The sequence below is a fragment of the Rhipicephalus sanguineus genome, chromosome 3, assembly GCF_013339695.2.
Source record: "Rhipicephalus sanguineus isolate Rsan-2018 chromosome 3, BIME_Rsan_1.4, whole genome shotgun sequence".
NCBI lineage: Eukaryota > Metazoa > Arthropoda > Arachnida > Ixodida > Ixodidae > Rhipicephalus > Rhipicephalus sanguineus.
Window position 1 is genome coordinate 162,819,465 of NC_051178.1, and position 25,568 is coordinate 162,845,032.

The following is a 25,568-nucleotide window of genomic DNA, read 5'->3' on the forward strand; positions in this document are numbered from 1 at the left end:
TAGGAAGCTAACAAAGAAAGAGAAAAAAATGTGGGCTGATGTTATGATGCATTTGCTGGCAAGGTCGTCAACTAGAACATTTAAAATGGCTGCGTTAGCATTAATTTACACGAGACACTACAAAGCGAATAGACGGCATGCATGGATTACCAGTGCGATCTGCGCTTCCCGATATCCATTCCATGATGGTGTTCACTAGTTCTTTTTCTGGGCTTGGCACGACCTGCCCGACGTCATCCCAAACCGCTTTCAACCTGAAAGAAAGGCCGAGTCAAAATAACGGAAATAGTTAAAAATTTTCCTTAAGACCGCTGTCATAAAGACTGTCTTCAGCACACTTACAGTAGTTCAAAGTTAATGTTAATGTAGCAAAGCGTCGTTCACGGATGCGTCATTGCTGGAGGGTATATTTCACACACACACACACACACACACACACACACACACACACACACACACACACACACACACACACACACACACACACACACACACACACACACACACACACACACACACACACACACACACACACACACACACACACACACACACACACACACACACACACACACACACACACACACACACACACACACACACACACACACACACACACACACACACACACACACACACGCACACTCTCTCTCTCTCTCTCTCTCAAGCGATATCTATCGCATTAAAAGCGCCAAGAAGTGTAGGACGCTTACAGGTCGACGTTGAGCTGCTGGTCGGTAAAGTCCTGAATGAGAGCGCGGAGTGCCTCGAGGCTTCCCGAGAAATCACTGGGCATCTGTTCGCTGATGCTGCCGAAAGCCGTTACCATGCCGCCGACCTTCTCCATGGAGAGGCTGAATTCGTCGAGTCCCAGGCTTTTCACGACTTGCGACACCTGTTTCAAGAATAGGCGCACAGCTTAAGCTCGTTGCAACGTGCTTACTCAGCATTTTGAACGAAGAGGCGAGCAATGGAACTTTCATACAAAATTTTGAGCGTCGTCTATTCACGGTCAAAAATTTCATGAAAATGCAATACCAACTATAGCCCACCTAGCCATCCCCGAGCAATCGAATTCAACAACAGTTTAACTGACGATTATGTATGCTCGCTAAATGAGCAAAAATATATGCTTTATTAGTCGGGAACAACTGACATCATACTGGTCTGTGCGTTTTGACATACCTGGCATCATCGCATACATTTAGTGTCTTTCGGCAAACGCCAATACGCAAAATAAGCGTTTTAGATTTCGGCACGCTATAAAATATACAGGTTATATCATTCTTTATGCGACAGCCACTGCGGTGGCCCAGTGAGTGCGTTCATGAGCGTCACAACCATGACCGGTCTCAAGCGTCTTTTTGGTGGGGCACGTCACGCGGTCACCATGTGTTAAAACGTAACCGTGAAACAAGAACTCTGTATTTCAGAATCGTCGTCCAGATTTTATGCATTCTGCACATCGGTATAGATATGTGTTTCGAATCCTGGGGCCAAATCCCCTTCAGGAATGACTTATATATGAGATATGGGAAAGGACGCCTTTCAAATAACAACCTTTAGCTGACATTTTGCACATCCTCCCCCATTGCAACCTTCTTGCCCGGCCTTTGCGGGACTAAATTTCGTGACTGCGGCCTCGCTACCTTAGGTGAGCTTGAGACCTCTGCCATAAACTAACCAACCATCTTTATGCTACAAAATACCGGCAGGTGTCGCTGGCCCGTAGTGTCACTGAGACATACGTACGCACTTACCAGGTTCATGACTTTCCCGTAGTCGAATACGGACTGCAGTTCCTTCATGAGGTTCTCCTGTTGTTCGCTGGACATGGAGCACAGTGAGGCAGCGACTGCTTGTAGCATGTCAGCGTCCTCTAGCATGATATACGATGATAGCGTGTCGACATTGCATTCTCGGCTGCTCTTCTGTTTCATACCGGATCCGAGAACATGTAGGACCTGCAAAAAATATTAGGGCCTGAATAAAAAAGGTTCGGACGGGCGCCTGCGCTTTTCATATTGTGACTAATAATATTGTGGCTAATCATATGTTCAGCATCAGGATTGGCTGAAATGTCAGAGTTAGTTTTTCAGAGTTAGTTCTAATGTCAGAGTTAGTTTTTGTTTTCTCTCATGACACATCGAGCTGTCCGCGGTGGCTCCTCCCCTGTAAAGGGGGCTTTCCGAGTCGCCCCTCAGGGTCCTAGTAAAGTTTATTGTCTGTCTGTCTCACGGCACACGGTGGTTTCAACTGATTACTCGACCGATGCATTGTAGACGTATTAAGCAACGAAAGAATCGCATAATGGAGCCTTTAACGTTTAACTGAAGAGTAGACACGCTGATGTTGCAGTTTTTGGTGCCATTTCTGACTGAAGCCCGAGTCTCTTCATTATTACATTGCGTTAGTTCAATTTTTGGCTGTTCCGGGCACATCGCTATCCTGCTTTCATAGCTTCATAAACAAATGTATCGTTTGTTAGCCGCCTTTAGATGTTAATGCGGCAACGAATACTTCTCGAGAAAATACAATACACAAGGACAGCTGCTATTAATGCGGACGGGGTGCGGCGCTACTTTCTTCGTTAGCACTGACAAACTGCGCGACGTCCGTGAAATGTACTACGTGAACATACTTACAGCAGGAACGTTGACACGTGACTCCAAAAGCGCGTCCACCGTTTCGGGAGTCATATTCGTGTGGCTAAGCAGGACGCTTCGTGCGTACCGCTTGTTGCCGATGACGTCCGTCAGGGGAAGTCCCTTTCCTGTAAAGAAGGCCAATGAAGTGAGATGGCCCGTTGCCCAGCGCAGTGGCAATGCGATAACGTCTATATATGTTGATGGACGTTCGCGGAGGAAACAGACTCGCGACTGGAAATTAATCCTGTGATCTGACGTGCTCCGCTGTCTGCGACACGGTTCACTAGCAGTCTTTAGTGGGCATTTCTTGGAAAGCCCACCACGCGCCAGCGCTCCTCACTTAGGGCAGAACGCACCATGCAATGAATGTACTGCATGGTGCAACTACAGTGAAGCCAGTACTCTGTTGCATGATGCAAGTGCATTGCATTATGCAAGTGCATTGAAAAGCGAGTACTCTGTTGTCTGGCCTTGGAATCGCTTTACTCAGCGATGGCGAAGAGGAAGCATAGTCTATTGACGGCTTCAAGAAAACAAATATGCAGAAAGAAATTGGTGCGTAGTACATAGCAATTAAATAGTGATTACCCAGTACAATGCAGGAGGCAATAGACGCGGTGTGACGAACGCTTTACAGCGTTCAAGCCTGGTTCTTCCGTACACCTTTCGCGATTATTGTATTGTGGCACTGCTCGGTGCCCAGATATTGTAAGAAGTGAACCAAAATGGAGGTCATGTATACTCTGTAACGCTTTTGTATTGGGAAAGAGCGGAAGTCGCTCATTCTTTTCTGTAACATTTTGATACATTTCGGTGAGAATCTACATAGGCCGTCAACAATTACAGATAATTACCGAGGAGCTTCTGCGTCGTCTCGTCTTGAAACAGGGCCTCCAAAGGCCTGAGGAGATCGGCCAGCACAGGTAGCGACTTGATAACGGACAATATACTTTCATCTTGAAGCAGCGGTGATAAATCTTGGACTAGCTCGTTTATCCTGTAATGTAGAAGAGAACGGAAGGTAGCACCCTCATTGCAATGTTTTCCCGGTTACACGGATAAGCCAGGGTTATTCAAGAAGAACAAAAACAAAGACGTATTCCACTTTTAAGCCATCATGGAGGATGGGAAGGAGAGCGGAAAGGCAGCAAACATTAGGTTTTCTTATAAAATAGGCCAATGTTAACAGCATACGTCAAAAAAAAAGAAAGGTTAGAAGATTGAACACGAAAAGTTCTTGCGCATGCCGGTACGAGTCGACGGTGAACGGCGCGGCTAGTATCCACGCTTCTCGTTTTTCCTGGCAATCTGCATTAAGTTATTCGTCGTTTCAAGCTTTTCCAACGGATTTTAGTGAAGTCACATAGCACATACACCGCCAACGCGACACCTCGTAAACTGCTTGCAATATCTAAATAAGCTTGCTGCCTTGAAGAAGACAAGACCAGTTGCCGAAACGTTGTCTCCATCGACACCCCGTGCTCAATAATTTTTCATCTCTCGTAATATCTAAAGCATGCAAGCTATATCGAAAGAAGTAAGTAAACAATTGCGCGGACGTCGGATGTTCTCGCAGCGGCGAACACTGAGAGGCTAAGTTAAATGAAACGCTAAATTTTTAACCGAACACGTCATCTCGCTGTGTGAATAGGCGAGCATAACACGTCATTCGGGCTTACCAACTACTCTCAGCTGGGCGTTATAGCCACGATGCTCGTTGAATGCGTATTGCTCGTTGAATGAATCAGCAAAGAAGGGTTCCAGCAGGCAAAAGACCTCTCTGAACAACCCACAAAAGAGATTCGGCGGGGATCTTTATTTCATGCGTTCATAACACGCTGGACGAGATCGCTGAAGCACAGAGGATAGCGCAACTCGAAATATTGTCCGGAACCAAGGCTGGCAGAGAAATCATGGAAAAGATCTCCATAAACTACCACGGAATGAGGGGCCCCAAGATGCAGATTCACCCGGACGTCGTATCCGCAATAATCACGGAAAACATCCCGAAGAATATGCACCCCGTACACAACTTCGAGAGAAGAAAATGCCGCACGAAAACGATCCTCAAAAACCACGGCGCGCGGGAGGGGGTGCTTTTTGTAGACGCCGCCCGTTATCCCCGAAACCTGGACATCAATACTGATGTTGTCAGCGGCTCCCTCTTCGCAATGGCGGTCGTAGACACGAAGGGAAGACTGTGACAACGGGCTCCGTAAGGACCAGATCATCAGAAGCAGCGGAAGAAACGGCAATTGCATTGGCCGTAATCAATGATCGAAAACAAGACAGAACAATAATCAGTGATTCCAAGACGGCCATTAGAAACTTCACAAAGGGATGGGTCTCCACCGAAGCAGCCAAAATCCTGAACCGCAAAGCAGAAGACTTCCGGAACGGCCAAATTACACCCAAATACCTCAAATGGATCCCGGCACACATGGGGGAGGTCAACACAGAAGATCCGAGCATCCCTCCCAACGTCAACGAGAAGGTCCACCGAACCGCGCGAGAACTAACCCACCGCGGCTCTGTCAGTGACGGCCCGACACCCCTCACCCACCCCGGAAGGAGGTATGACTGCGGTGGAGGTGATGAGGAAGACGGAGGAGGCGACAATGACGAAGTAGCGATTCAAGACGACAGAGACAGACTCATCACGTACCACGACATACTGGCACACTATAAGCAGCAACGAGAAGAATACCCACCACCACACAAACAATTAGACAGATCTCAAGAAACAGATTAGAGAAGATTGCAAACCAGAACGTTCCCAAATCCAGTACACTTAAACAGAGTAAATTCTAAACAATACCCAGAAGCGAGCTGTATGCTCTGGAATCACGAACACGCAGATATGGCACATATCTTATGGAAATGCACACGGATCAGGATATACAGAGAGGACAACATAGGACCGGACCTTCTCGAGGAGCGATGGCTAAGTGCTCTGACTAGCTCAGATCTACACGAACAACTGTGAGCAACCCAGCGGGCCCGGGCAGCGGTGGAAAGGCTATGCCTCACCGCCCGGGTGGGCTGAGCTCGGGCCACGGTGTAAGATACATGCATTTTAGGTGGGGACACTCGCGAGACGCGATCGACCAGATAAAGTAACAGCGACGCGCGTCCATCGGACCGCTGACCGCAGCGGATATCTATCGGCGAGTAGACGCAACTTGAAGACAGACAGAGGCGTTGCTATAACATCCGGCCCTTCGCGGGAAACTTGAGTTTAGTGACACATGGGCGTTGTTCCTACCAAGGAGTGAAAATTAATTACTCTTCTCTCCAAGCATGAGGAGGGGTTAGGGACGCGCGGCATGCGCGGTCTCCATGCTTCTCTATGTAAAGCATGCCGTTATTTGAAGTTGGTTCTCGCACGTCCAGTAAACTTAGTACTTTTTTGGGGCGTAACAGATACTTGCATAATTGACATCTCTTCCAAAATGTCGTATGTTGCGGCTCTCTATCTAAATGCTCTGGTTTTCGTGCGTTCGCTGATGGTAGGTAGTGCACTCGGATCGGCTAGCTGGATGTGGGGCATGATGTGAGATATACGGCAGCGCGCGCTAACAGCATGGGGGAACACACATGCTTTTGATGACCAGCAAAGCAGAACTTGAACAAGAACGCGTGATTGCTCGTATGAGAGAAGCGAGAACTTAGATACTCAGACAAATTGTTTGGCGTGCATTACATAGGTACCGTTTGGTGTTGCGCCGAAATCTATTTTTGCGGTTCTAATGACGAATATACGGCGGAACGTTCACGACTGTGAGCTTAACAGTGGGCAGGAGACGTTTACGTGGGCCACTGCGCATATCTTCTCGCTGCTGTCACCATCGCCTCTTACCGTGCAGGGGGAACATACTATAGTTTTTTTTTTTTTCGCATTGAATAATCAACGCACCTTTCTAAGAACGCCACTGGAAGCAAGCTCACAAAAAACAGCGAGTGCACAACGTAAGACCTGTGAAAAAACTTCTCACTAAGTCTATAACAGAAAAACTGCTATTTATTCCAATGTATCATTGCGTAGCATAAACATAAAACAACTGTTCGTGCAGCGAAAATTATTCATTCACATTTACGACGTAGACAGTGAATGTATACATTGAATCTCATGAAAGTGACACCACCGTAAGGGCGAGACATGTCCGAACAGAACAACAGGAGGAGTCTAAACCTTGCAAAGCCTTGCCTCTTTCTTTTTGTTGCAGCTTTCTTTAGGCGCATTTCGGCCTTGCATCTTGCAGTGTTGCCGCATTCTCATAGTAATGTAGTAGCGCAGGATTCTGGCAACTGCGTCTGTCTTGTGCTCAGTGCACGGAAATGTCAACTGCTGCTCAGTGACATGCTCAATTGTGTCCCAAAATACGTGGGGGTCGTCTGCGTGGCTGGAAAAATAATCTTCCGCGGACTTCAGCACAGAGTACAGCCTGCGATTTGGGTGTGTAAGTCCTCCCTTCGTCTTTGAGTTCGTAAGGGCAGCTTCCGGTGCAACGCTTGAACACACGGTGAGTGACCTCCTGCAGGTTAAGCATGAGAACATCGGTTGAAGCTTCCGGCTCAGGTAACCACAGACGTAATAAATTATGCAGTCAACTGACTGGGCTGTGGTCGAACTTGCAGGGAAAACATCTTCACATTCCCACGATTCCGTGTCTATAAGTCCATCCAACTTCGCGCGAAGTTCCTCGAGCTGCCTTTCAGATGAATTTTCACCACCTTTGAAGATTTATTTGAAGCAGGCGAAATCCAAAATGGGGGCATCTTCTCTTGCCTCGCAATTTCCGAACTTAGGTGGCTTCAGCAGTGTGTATGTACTGAGCGTTCTATACACCTGCATGAATGTGGGCATGTCAAGGTGATCATTCTCACCAGCTGCTTGACGGACTTTCCCGAAAAAGCATTCCAATGGGTGCAGATTGAATTTAGCGGTAAGAACGTATCGGAAGCTGCACACATTCAGTAAATGGTTGCAAAGATCGATTGTGGACTTCAATGTGACGCGAAGTCCTTCAGCAGTCGTCCTTGCCAGAAACATGTCTTTAGTAATTAGCCCATCAAAAAGCTCTTTTTCCCATTCGTTCAGCCATTTCAAGCCTTCTTTCAGGACCCTGATATCACTGCTGCCTTGCTTAATTCCTTCCGCCGGGTGCCGTCGGTTTAAGGCGTCATACAAATCATTGAGTCGCACTGTAAACTCAATGGTTCCCTCGCAGTCACTCAGATTGCTTTTGCCTTGTTCCTGGTAGTACTTCATACCAGCAGCCATGGAAGAACTGAAAATTTGAGTCGCGAATTTCACGCGCATTTTGTCCACGTTGCTTGGCCAGATATGACGCTGAGTAATTTTGGGGCACACCTTGAGGCCTCCTTTGTGCACCTCATCCTCTTTGAATACCGAAACGTAGTGAGACCATTTCACCCACTTTCCGTGCACTTTCATGTACTTTTGTTTCAGCAGCCTGTTCCTGATGCATTTAAATAAATGCGGGACGTCTGAAAACATGTACACATTGCGTTCAGCATCAAGAGGATGTTCGAAGAAATTCTTCTCTCGCTCTACATCACCTGAGATGCCGAGGTGCTTCCACATGGTACGGGTCGTGCTTGCCCCATCGCAGACGACCCCGTCAATGAACGCTCCAGCTTCTTCAAGGAGCACAATCGTTTGCAAAAACAACTGGCACAGCACTGTGCCTCGCGTGGCGTTTTTGGAAGCGAAGACTGCCACAGGTTGTGCGTAGCTGTCGGTAAACGGGCAGAACATAAACACCAGTGCATGGTCGGCCAAATCTTTAGATTTCATGTTCTGTTCGCCTTGATCCACGAGGCCATCATAGCTCAAAGTCCTTGAATTAAGCCATTTGCACTCTCTATCTTGCATCTCGTCCAACAACAACATTCCATGCCTGAAGAATGTCGGCTTCGTTTGCAACTTCTTTTTCAGTGCCGAGAAGAAGTCTGTGTCAAAGCCGCACTTCATGTCAACTGTACATATGTAGCGTCTGATAGTTTTCACTGATGGCAGGGGGAGGACGTCGTTCTCTTTAAGAAACCTATAGGCGCTCGGTGAGCGAATGTGTAACAGTAAGCACAACAGGAGCCAGTTGTTTGTGTACCTCCTGCCATTTCTTGACTCGTGTCGGGCTGCTTCCACGCACTCTCTCACTAGCATTTGCTGCGCCTCTGAAAGCTCTTGTCAGCGTTTCGTTGAGCGAGTTGTCGCTTAGTACGGTGAGTTTGTCACGACAAGACTAACTCCTGGAGAAGCTTTCTTTTGGTCCTAAGCACTTGCATCTTGGACCTGTAACATGCAATGCGTTGCTTTCGTAAGGCATTTACCTTATCTTTTATGGATGACTTCAACGGGATTCTGATTCGTTTTTCTTGTCTGCGCTTCTCCTTCCTGTACATGTGCACCCGCTGTGCAGCCTATCACAAAATGTGCAAGGAGATTCTCCAGTTTGAAAAATGGGGCACCGATTATGACGCCAAACGCCGGATGTATCCACGTAGCCACATTTCAAGTACACGTTCGTGTATCTTTCCTGTGGTGGCCCACCAGAGCAGATGTTCCATTCAGCGAAACATTTTAGGGCTTCACTCACAACGCTCCAGTCATCAGGAGAGCGCAATTCACATGATTCGGGAATAAATGGGGAGTCAACTCTTCGACCAAGTACGAAAGTGCTGAGAGCGAAAGTTGCGTCCTTGACTTGCTGTACATTGAGTATCTTAACTGACAGCGGATTCCCAGATGACGAAACCCCAGCTTGTAGAAAATGAAAAGAATGCTGACCGGAGTCACGCAGTGTATGATCAGAGCTTGGCAAGTCGGCGTTTGAAGGGTCTAAGCACACTCCTGAAAAGAAACTTTCGGTGCCCACTTCATCTTCGCTTGCCAGCATCTCAGCTGCAAACTGCTTACTTGAAGCTGTGGCGTTTCCTCTCATCACAACGTTTCCGGAACTGTCATTAAACATAGTTTCAGGCGATACTTCACTGTCCCCCTCTTGCGCTAAAGCCATTGCAGGGTTTTCCTGAAGTTTCGAAGCTGCCGCAAACTTGCAGTATTTCTTTCTGGCCTTTGGTAGTGGTGGTGGGTGACCTGTAGTAGGTGTCTTTCTTTTCCTGGACTCCGAAGAAGGCTGTACGGGAGAAGACGGAAAAATGCAAGGGATTGCATCTTCCGAAAGAACGCTTCTTTTCGGCACGTCGAGCAGGACTTCTCCTGCAAGCTCTAAGTATCTTTTATTATTTATTATTATTACGTTTTATTGGCGCAAGGGCATCTAAGGCCAAAGAGCGCCAGTACAAGTGTCATAGTTTCAGTTTAGTTATTTAAAATCACTGGTTATTATAATTGCTGTACAAGGGCATATCTATAAAACATATATAACTACGGTGTCCTAAAATGAATATCTATTCCATTACCAGGCCTTGATATCGTTGGCTGCAGGTTCTCGCGGTAAATGAGTCAGCAAGGTCCAAGTACCTCACTGCCGAATTCTTGCCTGCGCAAGAACTGCGAGGGCTCGGACGTATTTCGACACGCACGGCAACAGGCTGTACCTCACATGTGAGGCCCAGCCTGGTGACTAGGATGGAATGATACCGTTTCTAAAAACTTGATTTTCTCTAGGTATTTAAGAAGTCGCTTATGGTTAAACATTGGGTCGAGTGATAAGAATAGCGCGGGATGAGGTGGAATATGATAGCGGTAAAGTTCCCTAAAATGGGTCAGTCGCTCTTGGTGAAGCGCGGGACATTCAATTAGGACATGCAGAATGGTTAGATTCTCTGCACAGTGTATACAAGTCGGTGGATCACTGCCTGTCAGGAGGTGTTTATGTGTGGCATAGGTGTGGCCTATCCTGAGCCGTGCTAGGGTGACTTCGGTGAATCTGCTGAGTTTTTGTGGGATAGGTTTTGTTATTTGTGGTTTTACTAGATGGAGCTTGTTCTCGACTTGTTTGTCCCATTCAGCTTGCCAGTGTCTACGTAGCGCTCTCCGTACAACAGGTTTTAAGTCCACACCAGGAACAGAATTTACATCTATAGTGTGCCGACTAGCTGCTTCTCGGGCATTCTTGTCCACTATTTCATTGCCTGCGATCCCAGAGTGACCTGGCACCCAGCATAAAACTATAGAAAGGTTTAAGTTATAGGCTGCATTGATAGTATTAAGGAGCTTGTTGAAAACAGTGTTTTTGCTGTACTTGCCACAGGACAAGGCTGTAACTACGCTTAAGGAATCTGTGTACACTATAGACCTTTGTATCTTATGTTGTATAATGTGCTCAATAATTAGCAGTATTCCAAACGCTTCAGCCGTAAAAATGCTGGTATGTGTATGTAAGGTCTTGGTGCTGGAGAAGTTTTGGCCATAGGCTGCACAGGATACAGATGTTGAGGACTTTGATCCATCAGAGAAGAAGGCGGTTGAACGATATTTGTGCTCAAGGGCCAAAAAATGTTGCTCAATTAGCGCATTTGGACAAGTTTTCTTTTTAAAGTCTTTAAAGGACCAGTCACAAGAGACCGGACGGTGCTTCCAAGGGGCAACGGCTTCAGAATGGTCAATTTTCTGTAGATCCGCGAAATTAATTTCTAGTTTTTCTGCAACAGGTTTTATTGCCAACGGAAACGGCGGGGCAATTGAGGGCCGGTTTGCATATAGCTGTTTTGTAGACACATCATTTATAAGCGTTTTGCATGGGTGATGCTTCAGGGACATGATACGGGTTGCATAGGTGACTCCTAGATATGTGCGCTGATAGTCCAGAGGTCTAAGTATCTTTTCTTCAGAATCATATCATCTGTGAAGCGCTTGCTGCAGACGGCATCCTTTGTGCTGAGCATACGGGTCTTCCTGGGAATCGCTTGAGCCCATTCCTGGAGGCGTTCGGGATCAGCAGGAACATTGAACAAAATTGCTTTTTCTTGACAGTGAGGGTAACCTGACCGGCAACCACTAACGAAACACTTTCTTCCCATATTCGCTCGTTGTGTAGACGCCTTCTTTCGTCAAATTTCCTGCATGGCTGCTTACCACATCACAAGTTAATTTTGTAAACGGGAATGATAAAATGCCAGGTCAGCGAACGCGGCTAAGGCACGCTAGCAACTAAAGCGGTCGCACGGCGTGTTTTCCGAGAGTGACAAACGCGACGCTCGCAGAACGCCGGCGTTGCGACCGACCTCGCCGGTTGCTATAGCAACGGTACGTAAAACTTTTTTTTATTTTGAAGTTGCGCTGGCTTGCCGATAGGTATCCGCTGCCATCAGCGGTCCTACGGACGCGCGCCGTTGTTACTTTATCTGGTCGATCGCGTCTCGTAAGCAAGCCGAGAAGTGTCCCCACCTAAAGTGTTTATATCTTACACCGTGGCTCGGGCCGGCAACCTTGCATGTGTTTTTTTTTTTTTTCGTAATAAAGTTTTTTCCGTCCGTCCGTCATGCGTTCATTGCTAGGACTATCAGTGCTTCTTTTGGCAGATCCGGCCTCTAGCTCGGCAACGACTTTGTAGCAGGTATTTAAACGGCACCATTCCAAGCGTTTTCTTTAACTTGTAGACATTTGCTTAAAGGATAAAAGGGAAACTTAATTTATTTTTTTGCGGTACGTTTATTGTGCAGTCAAAAATTAAAGCTATTTTGTATAGGCACCCGAACTCTGATGTATAACTAGATCTAGCACGGAGGCTTTTCAAGATGATTCAATCTAGGCGTGTCCAGTCATATTTGGCCCCATTCACAGTGTCCATGTGCGAACTACCCGGATTCCCTGTGCTGCCTTTCTAAGGCCCAGTCATGACTGCGAAACTTGGACGACGCTTGAGATTCGCCATCAAGAGTAGGACGCGATAGCGTAATCGGGCTCCGTTTGCAACGTCTTCTCAATCGCTAGCCTCGCTTTGCTTCTTGGTGGACTCCTCAGCCGTGCCGCTAGGAAAGAAACGTCTGTGGGCGTATAAAGCGACCGTTTCAACCTATCCTAGACATGCCAACTCCAAGTTGCGCCATAATTCTTCCTTTTGCGAATTAGTATAGCACCCACTACGCGTCCGTAAGGCAACACGCGCACCGACACTCCCGCGCACTTTGTTGATGCTGCTGCTGATAATGTTTATTAATTATGTCTGCGCGCTTTGTAAATTGATGGGCCTTAGACACCAACCACTCATTGCGCCGTTCACGTGTTTTGACGTCTGACGAGGTTCTACGCTTCTTCCACGCAGTATTACTACATGCGTTAAGCAGACTCCTCGCACCGCATGCCATTCGTATAGCGTTTTTTTTTTCTCGAAACAGCTTCAAGTACGGCGTCACTCTGTGGTAGAACACCTTCTTACCACGCAGAAGTCCTGGGTTCGATTCCCCACTCGAACCAAACCTTTCTTATTAGTTATTTTATTTGCGTCTATCTCGAATTTCCGCTCACGGACAACGCTGATTTTTCGCTCACTACCAACGACGCCGACACCGAGACCGGAATTTCTGCGGAAAGAGCTCTTTATCGCGTTAAAGGGACATTAAAGTGATACAGTGAATCGGTTTAGATTGATAAATTGTACTCTGAGAACTCTCATTTCGTTAATTTTACCATCATAGGTTTATTAATAGAGGAGAAAATCAAGGCCAAAGTTTCATTTTTAACTTTCGCGCCGAAATCTCCGCACGTGACTTCAGGGGATTTCAAAGTGTATTTTTCGTATTTTGGTGACGTTGTCTAAACGAACTTTTCTGAAACTTGGTATATAAAGTCTGCGACCCACTCAGCGGACAATGTACTTCATTTTTACTGATTAGGGAATACGTAGGACCTAGGAGACGCCGTCGAAATCTACGACGTCACGGCGCTTGGTGAGGGAATTTCAAGGTGGCGTCGCCAGCTGCAACTTCCTTTCGCACGTTTTCTCGCTCACGAAGCGTCTGCTCGCGGCGAGCGTGGTAATTTTGGAGTTACGAAAGAGTGGTTTACTAATATGAAACAAATCATTTTTCTCTTTGGTGTCCCTTCAATACACACAAAAAAATATTGCTGTGGCTTAGCTCGGCTATGCCAGGATAACGTAGCGTTAGCAAAGGTTCAGCTGATTGTTCTTAGCTTACCTGATTGTCTAGGATTAGCTTGATTATCATGCTTACTGCTGCTCCAATGACACACACATGGTATACATATTATGTGGCACATGTATATTTATTTTGCCAGGCATCCGATGAGTTAAGCTTCTCCGCTCTTCTGCGCCGTTGAGCAGCATTTGCCCTCTCCTTCTCCATGGCTAAACCACACTGGCAAACGCCGGTCAGAGGCGCTATCAAGCGGCTCCAGCGCAGTGTCAGACGGCGACTGTACAGCGAAGGCGAATAGCTGCGCGCGCGCAGGCGCCAGTACGTCTACCTCGGCTACGACGTCACTCCTCTGGAAAGCGCAGACCTGCGGTAGCGCGTCGCGCGCGGCAGTGGCGGAGTGCGCGGGAGGTGCCGGCTCCGATGCGCCAGCTGTGTGACATCACTGATCCTCGCGCATGCGCAGCACAGCTCTTGAGGAGCCACGCGAAACTGGCTCGGCTAGGCCAGTGTAGCTAACGCTACAAAAATACGCAGCAATCGACTTCTTCGTGTGTGCTCCTTGTCTATTCCTTCTTTCAAGCTTCAAGAATTCGCGAGAGTTGGAATGGCCAAGTATCCCGTATTTCCGCGTTTTTCGTTGGCTATAGTTAGCCGGGAGCCAACAGAAACGTTTGGCATACGTGAGCGGCGGCAGTTACTTCATTGCCACGAAACCATTCAGCGACAGTATCCTCTATTGCTTTCTTTTACTCGCTACGTCTCGCAGAACTGGAAGCAAGGAAGGACGACCACTTTTCTTGTTGGCCTCCGTCTAGTGTAACTGCAGTCAATGTCGGGTACTATTTTTGCATGCAACCTTCTGGCAATAAGGAAAACTACGAAGTTTGTCAATGACTTTATGTATACCAGGGCGTTAGCGCTTCCATGAAAGCCTATGTGACAGATATTAGATAACGTTATAGATTCAATCGCAGTAATAGCGACGCAAGAAAAGCGTATAGTATCGTGCTTACCTTGACCCAGGATAAGTGGGTATTTCCTCGTAGGAAGATTTGTTAAGGCACTTGTTGTCTACGTTGCATATGAGAGACTGCAGCACGGGCAGTCCGCCGGCGCTGGGCAGAGCCCGGGCGTTGTAGTAACCTGCGACACAAGCCAGCGTTCTCCATGCTCTACAAAACGATATATAGTTAACGATTAATTATTGCGCAGCTGCGTTGCTTTGCAACACTCCCTTTATTTACCTCTCTCCATGTCGGATAGTGGTATCGCGGCGGAGCCTTGGGATCTTTCACATCTGGGGCGGCGCCAGAAAGAAGGGGGGGCGGGGGCACAATGATACGCATAGTGACACTAGCTACTGCCCTCTGTCTTTTCTTAACGTTGTTTTCTCCCCTTATGAGTAATGCGCTAACCAGCCCACGTGAGCTCATTTAGCATCTCCCGTGTTTTCACGTCTTAATCAAAAACAATCAACCGGCATGCACCAACTGGACGCTTCCCTCCTAGCTAGGCGCATACCGGAACGCGTGATTTCAAAACATATCCCCTACAATGCATGGGACCATTTCTGTGCCGCTATTGGCCACACACGGCCACGTCATTTCCTGTGCGCTTCTGGCGCTTATTTTAGTACTTGGTGGCCGCCAGGGTCCGGCCACGCTGGCTACCGTACGCAACTGTAGTTATGTGCAGGGAACTATAGTTTAATAGCGTTCAAAGCTGGACGGGTTAGTATGGATTCATTTTTTTACAAGCTGCACGGCAGATCAGGATACAAGGCAAGAACAACATACGAGCGCAGTGTACACTATATATTCGTTAAGTACGGTTTCTCTAGCAGCAAGGCGAGGTTAACCATCGTATGCGAGCGAGAATCCTCCGCAGTAACAGGAAACGGAGGCACCTTGACGAAAGTAGCACGCAGGTGCGTTACCTTCAGGGCCACGGGTACATCGTTGGTGTACACAACAGTAACTGTCCATGGATCGCGCGGTGAATGCAACAAATCTGTAAGCTAGAAAGGACAGAAGAAAGCGGCGCGCCGATGTAACCTAGGATGTCGTGGCTGTATCTTGTAACTTGTACGGCGCATTTTCTTTTTTTCGTTTTTTTTTTTGCGCTACTGTAACTTCAGGCGTGATCGTAATTCCTAATCTTTCCTTTCAGTATCTACTTATACTGCGTACAGGTCGATCTTGTACTATTCACATGAGATATAACTATGAGATTAGATAAACTGAACGTGTTTAGCTCTGTAGCTTGTCACTTATGAGCTTGATGAAGCTGACTCAAGCTTCAAAAAAAGAATGAACGTGGAACTCAGTTTGATGGGTAACGATGTAATGTAAGCTTGATGGAAGCGCAACAGAGAGAAGTAGTACAGACGCAAAATATTTCACTAACTCCATATTATGCACTGGCAATAATGCCTGCGTCAGCCACACATATCTGCTAGGTCAAACTAGTTAAGCTAGGTTAAGGGCACTTAGTTGGGCCAGTTGGTTCTGCATGTCGATGAAGTGGAAGCGCTTGAAAGACGAGGACGAAGAAGAGACGGGACATTGCGCAGTGTGTGTCCCGTCTCTTCTTCGTCCTCGTCTTTCAAGCGCATCCACTTATCGATAGGTTAAGGGGCATGGCTATAGTTTTGAACTGCGAGCTTATAGCATCGTCACTAGTGTTGTAATGCTATAGCGGACAAACTCACATGTTTCTTGGCTAACTGGAGGAACGACCTTCCGTAGGAGTAAAACAAGAAGAAAAATGGTGAGCGGCCACAGCAGCTCTAGGGCGAGGATCACCTGCACAGAAATAAAGCAGTCTTAGATACGTAAATGACATTCATTTCATGTATACCCCTTTAACAAGAGGTACCGCATGAAGCATCGCAAAAGCAAGTCCAGAAAAAAAAGGAACTCACAGGGTCCCTTATGCGTTCGCCTAAGACGACTCGAAGGCGAAAGCCATCTTCTTCTTTTTCTGAGTCGACGTATATATAGCTTTTGCACCTAACGTGGTTTTCCATCACCATTGCAAGCTTTCTGCACGTCACCTGGCTTTGCACTGCCTCCGTGATCGGCTCACCTTTGACCAAGCGACGATTTCATGTGATGACGTCATCATATCGATCATATGACGTCACGGTATGCGACGTCACATGGTGACGGCATAACGTGATGATTCTTTGCATCACAAGTGTTCACAGTCAATTTTCGCGTTTGATGAGGCACCTAAGGCTTTCGCCTTAATAAAGGTGATTCAGGGCACTGTGTAGACGAGTCGACCATGGAAGAACACCAAGCCGTGACTCACGGTGGCGCTAGAACAATACGTACTCCACTACGGCATAACAGGAGCAACCACAAAGGAAAGTTTATTGAACCGGTAAACTCAAGCGCTAGAGACGCTTATAAACTAAATACTTATAAACTGCGTCAACCACAAAGGAAAGTTTATTGAATCGGTACACGCAAGCGCTAGAGACGCTTATAAACTAAATACTAGGGGTGTGCGAATAGTGAAATTTAATCTCGAATCGAATTCGAATAGAATAGTGCCGAATAGTTGCCAAAAATATCGAACATCGAATCGAATATCGAATAGTATAATTACACGAAATGTGCACCACCAGTTACGGCAAGACAAAGGAAAAATCAGGGACGCTACGGCGTGCTTACAGCTTCATTACATGCTTGTTAGGCATTGGTTTTTGTTTCAGATTTTATGGGCGCGCAGGCATGCTGATAGAAGAGCCGCCATTCCGGTCAGCAGCGCCACTCCTAACCTCCTAACAGAGGGGTGTACGGTAGCTAGTCTTTCTTTTCCCCTATGGTCGCGTAACATATGGCCCATCTGATACGGGTAACGTTGGCCCAAAAGTCTTCGGGCGCCCGTTCACAGCAGCGTTTTAACTGCGCGCCGGAACGATGGGAGTTTCTGAACTAGTGGTGCGGTGCGGCAGTGGCGACTGCTCAGCGTGAACAAATTTTTACATGCAGAGCCAATCACCGAGGGTTTCGCAGGCGAAAGTCAGGTCGTTTTACGGCGCTTGCGGCATATGCGACTGAACTACGCTAGAAGTCCGTGCCTTTGTTTCGGGAGCGAATTTGTGAAGGATTGGACAGTTTTCTCATGTGTTTTTCTACGTGTGAAAATGACATAACCTCCTTTAAGATCTACATGCGTCGCTTTTGAACCAGGATGTCAGTGAAAGTTTAACGAACGGTGACGTTAGCGCTAGTTTTAGCCACCCTACCCTAACCAAGTTGCACCATTGGCCTTTGTCGCGTTTTATATATTCGTCCTGACGAATTATTCGAATACTACCTATTCGAAAGTCGAATCGAGTTATTCGATTAGGAGCTATTCGATTCGAATATTCGCACCCACCCATACTAAATACTTATAAATTGCGTCAGTGCAACTTACACAAGCGCTAGACGCAATCTTATGCAGACCGCACTGATACACTCTACGCTACTAAGCGGCTATACAACAACAAACATGCTACGTAAAGCAGCGTACTTCTCAAAACCAGCAAAACACCGCCGACTGCGTCGTTGGAGCCAAATACACAAGGGCAGACTTAACTTAAGTCATCCTGAAAAGCCTCCATGCTCGATATGGTTATATCGCGCAGTTCGGCTGCCTGTCTAAAAGCTTTACTTGCAACCTACCCAATAAAAAGTACTCGAAAAAAAAAGAAATTAACTTGCCGTCATATCCTTTAAGCAAACTACAAGATAGAAAAAAGTTAGAAAACGCTTGAGCTTCGCCTTCAAGAGTAGATTGTGGTAGTGCAATCTGGCCCCGTTCGCTTACAACAATCCTCTTTGGTTACAAAAAGCAGGTCTCCGTGTTTTCGGAGTTTATTTTTATTGCGATAGCAATTATATGGACAGTCTCGGCTGGATTTTGCCGTCGCCGCCGTCATGCACCGTATATGTATAAGTATATATATATATATATATATATATATATATATATATATAAGCCCCAAAGAAAAATAATTCAGAAAAATGCTTCCGAAGCGCGGAATCGAACCAGGGACCTCTTACTTTGCAGCGAGTGGCGCTATCCACTACGCCACGAAACGCAGATCGTCCACGTAGCTAACGGCGAGCGTTATATACACACTAGGGGTGTGCGAATATTCGAAAGTTTCGAATATTCGTCGAATAATACGTTCGAAATATTCGTATTCGATTCGAAAATCGTGTATTCGAAAAGTTGCGAATTTCGAATAACCTCGAATATTCGAAAAAATTCGAATTCGCGATTCGATTACCATGCATAAAATAACTCGTCTTCCACATTTCTGCTGCGTTCCAGGGGCGTAGCCAAGGGGGGGGGGGGGGGGGTTGGGGGGTTCAACCCCCCCCCCGAAATTTTTCAGTTTGCCTGCATATATATACACGCACACATACAAACGCACGCACGAACATGCATAAAGTATCGTTGAACCCCCCCCCCCCCCCCCCGAAAAAATTTTCTGGCTACACCCCTGCTGCGTTCGTATCGCTAATCATGTGGAGCATGTGGAGCAACCTGATCACGTGGAGCAACTCATATTTCCTCATGATAACATATAGTGATTACTTTCATTGTGCCGTGATGTTTGCTTGCGTTGTGGTGTGCATTGTGCTAGCCTGGACATTGTGTTCTGGAGATAGCAGTGTATGTTGCGTTGCCAGTCAGGCTGTTAATGTTTTTTTTTTTTTTTCAAATAGCTACATGTTAAATAAAATATTGTTCCTGTGGAGGCATTTTTCCTTTGATATTCGATATTCGATTCGATATTCGAAGGTGGATATTCGTATTCGATTCGTGTTCGAAAAATTTGATATTCGCACACCCCTAATACACACCCTTTACCGCTGGACGGACTCAGAGACCGGCAGGCGATAATAAGCGTTTCTCCATTACCAGCGAGATGGCGCTAGGAGCGCGACGGACGCATTTAAAAGTCGTCGGCGAGCTCGCTAGCTTCTTCTTATATTTGCGCAGGGAGACCTTGCAATTCCGCTGTCTGCTCGCGCGGTTTTCTCGTGGTGAGGGGAAGAGTAATATTTCAAGCTTTCACCGTGATGTCTGCGCTCATGTTACGGAGCGTACGAAAGTCACTCGAGCTGAAGGGATGCCGCTAAACGAACAAACAGAAGATGAGCGCGAACTATCAAGTGTCACAGCTCGACACTTGAAGCACGCTAGTTTCCTTCGCTGCTTCGGCCGCCTTTGCAACAGGAGCGCTGTTCAAACTGAGAGTATCCATTGGCGAGCCTCACTTCGTATAGCATTAATTTCTTGCTATCGCATTCATTGCTTCGCCCTTGCGGCGAAACTGTGACTTTTTCTTAAAATTCGGAGGGTGTCTTTCGGCGTTTATTTTTTTGGCGGAAATTCGCCGTTTATCGGAGTTTATTCTACGTAAGTCCCAAATTCTCCGAAATTCGGAGTTTAATTTTGAATTCTTCTCAATACTCTAAATCTTAAATAAAATGATGTCTGAACAATAAAGCATGAGAACAGACGAAGCGTATTTTAGTTGCCTGGAGGGTTCGAATGAGCAAACACGTACACACAAATACAAATAATTGAATACAAAGCACCTACGTTTGTGAGTACTACAACCTTAAAGCTTGTCGTAAAAGACGCAAGCACTTTACGAGCTCCGTATATTCGATGTCGTCTGGCGCGCCCCAATGCCGCCAGGGGACCGTATATCAATACGTCTCGCGCTGTCGGGGGCCTCACATACGATGACGTCACTCGATCGCTCCGTGCACGACAAACCCTTTGTTAAATGTGCGATGGGTGTAGTCTACGCGATACTGATGACGTGAAGTAAAGTTTATATCGGCCAAATCAGCCTATGTATCAATGACCCCTTAGAACATGCCCATACGGTAAAGAACGGAACAGGGTCATATTGGCCGTTAAAATCGGACTTTATCGGATAAATCCGAATTGTGAAAAAATTTTTTTCGTTCTCAGTCGAAGTACTCATCCTCCCCCGCCCCCTTGCGAAAGCTGTCTGCACCTAACGTAGTTTTGCACTGCCTCCATGATCGGAGGCATTGCAAGCTTTTTGCAACCTTTCGTTAGGGTATGTGTCGTCATAGTGACGACATGATGACGGCACAAATTTTGGCGATTTGTGACGTCAATGTGACGTCATCCTGCGATGATGATTTTTTTCATTCGTGTTGACGCCTACGATAGATAGATAGATAGATAGATAGATAGATAGATAGATAGATAGATAGATAGATAGATAGATAGATAGATAGATAGATAGATAGATAGATAGATAGATAGATAGATAGATAGATTATAATGCTATTGCTATTTGAGAGTTTATCCAAGGATGATTCCAATTCGCTAATTCAGGAGCTATGTATAACCAGAGATGACAGTGATAGCAAAGAAATACGGCGTTATCGGCCTGCTTGTAGGCCTGCTCAAGGCGCTTCATGAAATCGCACTCATTTTTTTGCTTTATTAGAAATGGACGCAATCCGCGGCGGGCACCAGACCACCACATCTCGTGAACCACTCGCCGCGACAAGCATATGCCTTTACGCATGCTCAGTGTGTTCTTCAAGCCAGCTACGGTCGTTGGTGAATGGTTTTTGAGCGCTAAGGTCACATTTAGATTGTTCTTACTTTTCCGCTGTCTTTGCACTAAATTACGGGTGTCCAATTTCTGACCCCCCTATCGTTGCTGCTCTTATTATTTCTTTTTAGGGCTGGCAAGGAGGTGGGACCACAGCGGGATGGTGAGAATTCTTGTTACACCTTCTAAAAGTGCTTGTAATGACCGTTATCAGACACTGACTGCACAAGCGTTGCGATTGTGTGACGCCTAGAGATTGGTATACTAGTCCTTTGACCTGAAGAATATGTGTGCGAGGGGCTGCCGCATTTTTGGCGCACCGTTGTTGTATATTCATGAATGTTCTTGACACGTCTGTTACCATTTAACGATTTAGCAAGGGTATAGGTAGATTCTATTAGCTCATCGGTGCTCGGCATTCTCGACGCGCCGAGCGAGATTACCTCCATAGTGGCTCCCTCATAAGCCCGTTTTGATGTCCTGGCGTTGTAATGTCGCGCATTATAAAACATATAGTACATACGGTTGCAATTCTTAATGCGCTAGTTTCACAAATAAAAGAAAAGGCTATAGCATCGTACGAGGTCAATCACTCGATGTTTTTATGTTCACTCACTTTTCTATATTTCTAAAAAGAAATGGCAAGAGCGGCGTCGAGGTTAAGTGTTCAAGACAGTAATTGAAGATATGATCGATAAAGCGAGAGACCTAATGTCTGTAGTTTCATCTCGCTTTTATTTTTCTTTTACTCTCGCGTACGCATTGTCTCCAGACTGCATCATCAAGTACGGGCGACACGGAGCCACACCTGAGGTGCCGCGTAGTGCCTTCCTTTCCGTGATCGCAATTGACAATGAGGTTGTTTTTTTTTTCGCTAAGCGCTTGTACGCCATCTGTATTCATTAGGAAGGTACTTGAATTATACCACTTGGGCTAAAGTTGGCTCGTCTAGACCGGACAGGTACTTATGCCAAATACATCATTTTTGTTTTCCTACACTGGTCTACCACGTGAATCAGAAGAGAAAAAGAAATGCAGAGGGGAAAAAAATGAGGTCGAAGACCGGGCTCATGAATGAAGCTGAGGAAATAGTGGTGCTCTGCGTGCGCACTTACGTTGTGCTGTTGTAGTGTCTCTTTCCTTTCGAAGCGCGTTTGTCGCACGAACGCGCGCACGCACGCACGCACGCACGCACGCACGCACGCACGCACGCACGCACGCACACACACACACACACACACACACACACACACACACACACACACACACACACACACACACACACACACACACACCCGCGCGCGCGCACAACACACACGCACACTTTTTCGATGGAGGCGAAGATGCTTGAGGCCCGTGTACTTAGATTTAGGTGCACGCCAAAGAACCTCAGGTGGTCGAAATTTCCGGAGTCCTTCACTAAGGCGTCTCTCATAATCAAATCGTGATTTTGCAACGTTAAACCCCAACAATTATTATTAAAAACAATGTTATTACCGCTTCTAAACTACTAGTTACTGCTCCCTGTGCACCATCTAAACATTCGTTACGTAAAAACTGGGGCCGGGTATAAGAACACAAACTGAGAACGGTCGTTTTACTTTTTGGTGTAGAGATCATTTATTGCAAGCACTACAAGCAGACTCATTACAAATGACTAGCCACGACAGACTAAATAATCCTAACGTCTTTTACGAACTGTCATTTGAGGGCATGACCCGGGAACTATTCTAGATCATACATCGCAAAAAAAAAAAAAATCGCTCTTATCTCGCGTTTTGTGAACGTTAGGTATTATCTGTCGATGTGGAAGGCACCACCCATACAACCGGGTCAGTTTTTTTGTTCTTTTTTTTTTCTGATGTCAAGGACTGGGAGTGGGTCAGTTGCTCCTCTGCGACAATGGGCACAGCGCGACAGCGGACAAAGAACGGAAGGGTATGACTGAGACGAACGTTGTCTCAGTCACCAAGTCTCTCCAGCTCACATAATAAGGCTCAAGAATCGTCTCTCGCTGTCTCCGCGCATTTCTTTTGCCTCCCCACTCGCCGAAGCTCGTCGACCCTTTTGTCACTTCGAACGACTTCCTCCATCCGCCTATCCTCTTGAAGATCGAAGAAGTTCTGCGTACCGCCATTTATCCCCTTTTCGCTTCAGACACTGCCTGATTACTCTTTCGCCGTACGGGCACCACTGCGCCATCTTATGCAGAGATCACTGAGGACCGCGCGCGTTTCCTCTTCGGTCACGTCCCTCCGTGCCACCCCGCACGCATTCAGAAGCGGCTCAGTCGAAGCACTGCCACAAAGGACGGTGGTCCTTTGTCTCCTTTGCAACCGGGACAGGCAGGCTGGGTGCTTTGAGTGCGGGAACGCGGTTGTTGATGACACGGGGAGTACTAGCGTGGTCGGACGCTCGGACGACCGAAGGACAGCTTTCGCTACGGCTTTCTAGACGTGCGGGTGTCGTGTGCACTCTCGTGTACCGGTTGACCGAGTCGAGGCCTCAGTTTCCGTTTAAAGCAAAGTATCCGGGACTCACTTGGGCGCCAACTGGTTCTGTTGAGCGATTTTGTTGATGCTTCTTATGCACGAGTCTTACGTGGCTGTGTCTGCTCTGTGACATCTATAGCAGCAAGTTTGACTCCCATATCGCAGCGGCAATAGGTTCGTGCGACAACGTGTAATAACAGTTCTTCACAACAACCAAGACCTCGTCTCAAAACAGCAACAAAGAGAGTCACGAACGCTTATGTGCTGTTCCGTGCTTCGACAAACTGCGGAAGTGCGAAAAGCGTAAACGTGTGCTTGAAAGCGCAAATGAAAAGCTCATATACAGTTAGATGCTATCTCGGCTGCTGACCTGAAAGTCGCGGGTTCGATCCCGGCCGCGGCGGTGGCATTTCGATGGAGGCGCAATGCTAGAGGCGCGTGTACTGTGCGATGTCAGTGCACGTTAAAGAACACCAGATGGTCGAAATTTCCGGAGACCTCCACTACGGCGTCTCTCATATCGTGGTTTTGGGACGTAAAACCCCAAATATTATTATTAGTTAGATGCCGTATAGCAGGGGGTCCTTGCTATCTGTATTGCTATCTATTCGTATTTCTACTGTACTCACCGGTTGCCGTAGCCGGAGCACTATGTTCTTCCATAGCACTAGCTTGAGCTGTGAACAAGCTCCCATGGCATGTGGGGCGTTGCAGGAGTCAGCGCCGTCTTGGCTGGCGGCGCTCGAACCGGGAAAGAACCTGCGGTGGAGAAGAATGCTCACGCTTAGCAAACTGGCTGCACGGTATGGGTGAACATAAGCGAGACAAACGCTCAAAGAAGGCAAACGGGTCTGCATAATATTCAGTGAAAATAACACAAAAATAGCGTTGCTATAGTAAGTACGCGCGGACAGTTCAACAGGAAGCTTCTTATTATTGCCACGGTTGTCGGCAAGAAAGAGTTTTGTGGATATTTCCTCAAGTATGGACTGGCAGGAAGACAAAAAAAGATGATATTTATTGAATCGAGGAATGGCGGATGTCTTCGACCTGCACCAAGAGGGGCCTTAATGCCAGTACTCCTGCGGCCTTCGTTGTGCTTCAGACCTGTTTGTGTCAGCGGTCGGTGATCCTTCTGATTCGAGCTGATCAGGAAGGTCTCCCTGTGCTGAAGTGTAGAGTTCGGAATCTCAGGGGTTGCTTGTACATTTGCCGCGGCACGTGGGCTAGTCCCAACGTTCAAGTATTCACCGTGCTCAGGTTTATTGAGTCGTGAGTGTTTTCAAGGCTGAAAACGTACACGCGACTCCCTCGCAGAAACAGGATCCCAGGAAACATTGATTCATGCATTCTTGTATGCATAGGAGCCCTGTTGAGCTGCTTGAGGTCGGCTAGAATATGGAATGTTTGAACGCCTGTGAGTGCGCGCGCGTATACTTTACTCTGCGGGTGTGTTTACAATGGATGCCTCTTTATTATAGAAGATAAATATTACCATTCGTCTAGCTTTTAATTTTCTGTTTCTCCTTCCCCAAATGTAATGTATACAACCGGGTATTACCTACCCGGCTTTCCTTCTTCGCCGCCCCTTTGCCTCTTCAGGCAACGTGCCGTTATGGAATCAGAAAGCTTGAAGGCAACAGAGCCTCCTCCCACTCTCCCCCTCCGGCCCCTTTCTCCGTGTCCTAAACTTAAGCTAACGTTTCTGTTCATACTGTA

At 46.9% G+C, this 25,568-nt stretch overlaps 1 protein-coding gene across 1 annotated transcript in view; it reads right to left on the bottom strand.

Moving 5' to 3' along the window:
* The window catches only part of LOC119387613 (retinal-specific phospholipid-transporting ATPase ABCA4), a 170,278-nt gene that overhangs the window by 62,388 nt on the left and 82,322 nt on the right, over positions 1-25,568 (bottom strand). The window contains exons 2-9 of the mRNA XM_049414207.1: positions 24,479-24,608; positions 16,450-16,543; positions 14,753-14,882; positions 3,503-3,645; positions 2,646-2,773; positions 1,761-1,964; positions 714-895; positions 151-254 (exon numbers count right to left, since the gene is read on the bottom strand). Of these exons, the coding sequence (XP_049270164.1) occupies positions 151-254; positions 714-895; positions 1,761-1,964; positions 2,646-2,773; positions 3,503-3,645; positions 14,753-14,882; positions 16,450-16,543; positions 24,479-24,544 (1,051 nt within the window). The 5' untranslated portion in view covers positions 24,545-24,608. The remainder of the gene's footprint in view (positions 1-150; positions 255-713; positions 896-1,760; positions 1,965-2,645; positions 2,774-3,502; positions 3,646-14,752; positions 14,883-16,449; positions 16,544-24,478; positions 24,609-25,568) is intronic.